General features: G+C 62.6%; 1 protein-coding gene across 1 annotated transcript in view; it reads left to right on the forward strand.

Moving 5' to 3' along the window:
• The first annotated feature begins 394 nt into the window (after nt 1–394).
• Nucleotides 395–2,637, forward strand: part of CUNH11orf91 (chromosome unknown C11orf91 homolog) — a 6,783-nt gene continuing 4,540 nt past the window's right edge. The window contains exons 1-3 of the mRNA XM_027765768.1: nt 395–554; nt 769–913; nt 2,455–2,582. Coding sequence (XP_027621569.1) covers nt 395–554; nt 769–913; nt 2,455–2,582 — 433 coding nt within the window. The remainder of the gene's footprint in view (nt 555–768; nt 914–2,454; nt 2,583–2,637) is intronic.

Consider the following 2,637-nt stretch of genomic DNA (forward strand, 5'->3'; position numbering starts at 1 on the left):
ACCCAGCCTTTGTCTCCCAGGTGTCTCGGCACGGCTGTGCAGGACACCGCTGGAGGTGCTGCCCATGTGATCACAGACGTGGGTGCTCACAGAGCGCTTCTGGGTCCCCAGACGGTGTCCTCCGTACGGAAGAGAGGTGCTTCGATTATGTCATCTGTCAGCCCTCGCACCTCCTGGCTTCCGTGCACCCACTCCGCTTGATCACCTTACGGGGCAGTTCGTGTTTTCCCTATTTCTTTTTAAAAAGCTTCCTCTGCAAGTGCACGGGGACATAGCTACTCAGGAAGGCGAGAACAAGGGCCGGAGTGGTGTTTTAGAAATGACGCTCTCGAACAGTGGCCATTGTGAGGGGAGGTGGGACTGCCCGGGCCCTCAAGTCCAGGCCAACTCCCTGATGAACTCCGATGAAAAGACACGACTGTTTGGGCTTCCCAGAATAGCTTGGCTCCCGCATCGTGGCACAAACAACTTCCAGTTAGAGCCGGCTCCCTACCCGGAACAGGGCCGAGAGACCAGTGGTCACGTAGGCGGCCTTGCCCTGGGGACTGGGGCAGGTGGGGAGGCCGTGGGAGGCCGCCGAGGCTGGGCACTGCTGCCAGCCTGCCTGTTCAGAACGCCAGCTCCAAGGCTCCCCAGCCACGGGGCCGGAGCAGGCTCTGAGCCTCAGTCTGTCATCTGGAAAGAGAGGGTGACAGCACCTGTGGCCTTGGGCGTCCTGGAGAGAAAAATGAGTCAGGAAACTGTCCGCACACGCCTGTCCCTCCGCAGCAGGAAAGGACAGCCCACTCCTGAGCCCCAGCGCGGGTGTGGTTTTCCAGGAGGCCCAGCCCCTGCTGTCTCCTCGTCACTTCACCAGGGCCAATGGGAAATTGGGAAATTCACCTCCCTGGCCTGTCACCACGGCCACACTTTCGTTGGCACCTGCCGCGTGCTCAGGGAGTGCGTGTGCGTGTTCTCACCACCTCCGTCAGCCCTGGGACATGGGTACCATCTCCATGTCACAGAGCCGAACATGGGGTTCCGAGCTGACGTGACTTCTCACGGTCAGAGTCCCGGAGCAAACCCAGTCTGCACTGTGAGCCACGAACCCCACTCGTGCCCAGAGGCAGGCAGGCGTGGCAAACACCGTGCCATCCCCCAAGGAGGCGCAGAGCTGGTGCAGGTCTGATCACCGTGGGCGGGTGTGCACGCAGGGAGGCATGCATCCCGGGGCACACGTCAGCAAGACTCTCTGAGCTGCCCCGGAAGGCAGCAGCCCAGTGACCGTGGGAGGCAGTGGACAGCACCCCCGTACTGCAGGGGCACGGATGGAAAAGTACGAGGGCCACTGTGGGCGTGCGGCCTAGGTGAGACAGTCCAAGGCAGGGTGCTGGGTGGGGGTGGGGGCGGGCATCACTCCCCACCCCGCAGTGTCTGGCCTCAGAGGGACGCCGCCAGCCCTCGGCTCCCGCTGGCCACTGCTGCCCCGGCTGGTGAGCTGGGAGAGTCCACCAGGCTTGTCCTTGGCCTGCTCCTCTCTGTGACGGGCCCTGTCCCTGCAGTCATGGCCTGTAGCTTCCTTTTTTCCTTGCTCTGTGTCTCCCGAGAGAAGTAGCGAGAGTGGGCACACGCACCCCTAGCAGGGTTCAGGCACCGCGATCCACCCTGGGCTTCAGCCAGCCTCTGCCGGCCCAGGGTGTGGGCCGGTGCCTGCACAGCCAGAGCACTCGGCGAGGCTCCGGGCCTGAACCAGGACGTTCTCGGGAAGTGTGTGCCGGACCGCGGTCCTCGTCTCCCCTGGCCTCGGCTTTCTAACCTGGCCTCTCCCTGGTCCAGCCCCATGGCCCTGCAGGGCTGCTTCTGCAGTCAGCTTGTGGGTTACTTTGTGGCAGGAAGCTCCGGAACCTTCCGTGTTTCAAAGAGAACTAAACTGTCTTCATTGAAATCGCTCCTTTCTGCAGGCCTGTGACAAATCCAGACCTGGGCCCACCTTTCAGGAATCTTTCACAGCCCTGCAGGCCTGGCAGAAATGTGGCCTGGTTCCACCAGCCCCTCCCCGCGGTCCTCTCCTTTGCCTGCCTTCCATTCTCTTTCTTTTTTGTTTTAAAGAATCATTTTATTTTTAAACGTCATTTGTTGTAACTTGACCAGAGAGGGACAGAGTGAGAGAGAGACAGACAGAGAGAGACAAAGGGAAAGGGAGAAAGCAGGCTGCCCGATCTGGGACTCCTACGGTGGCCTACCACGTGGGGTTCCCGAGCCTTAACTACATGGCCACCTGCAGGCTCCCCTTCACCCCAGTTTAGGAGGCTTGAGAATGAGGGAAGGGCGCCCAGGCAGGGGGCAGGTTTCTAGGAAATCCTTTTCCTCCCAGACAGGAGAGGAAGCCAGAAGAGAGCTTGTTCTGGCAGGCCTGGCCAGCTCCCGCTTCAGCTGAGGACGCCTGGACCTGTGGGCCTGACCTGGCTCCCGCAGGGGCCCAGCCAGTGAGGCCCTGAGCAGGCCTGGCGTGGGCGGGGCCCGTCGAGGGCGGAGCCGTCGCCTAGGGGGCGTTCCCGCCGAGCGGGTGCGGATTGGCCGGAGGGGCGTGGCCCGCCGTCCCCGTGGGCGCGGCCCGGACTCCGGCCCTCCCCCGGGGCGGGGCCTGTGGAACCTCAG

The sequence above is a fragment of the Tupaia chinensis genome, unplaced genomic scaffold (genome assembly GCF_000334495.1).
Source record: "Tupaia chinensis unplaced genomic scaffold, TupChi_1.0 Scaffold139733_1, whole genome shotgun sequence".
Lineage (NCBI taxonomy): Eukaryota > Metazoa > Chordata > Mammalia > Scandentia > Tupaiidae > Tupaia > Tupaia belangeri.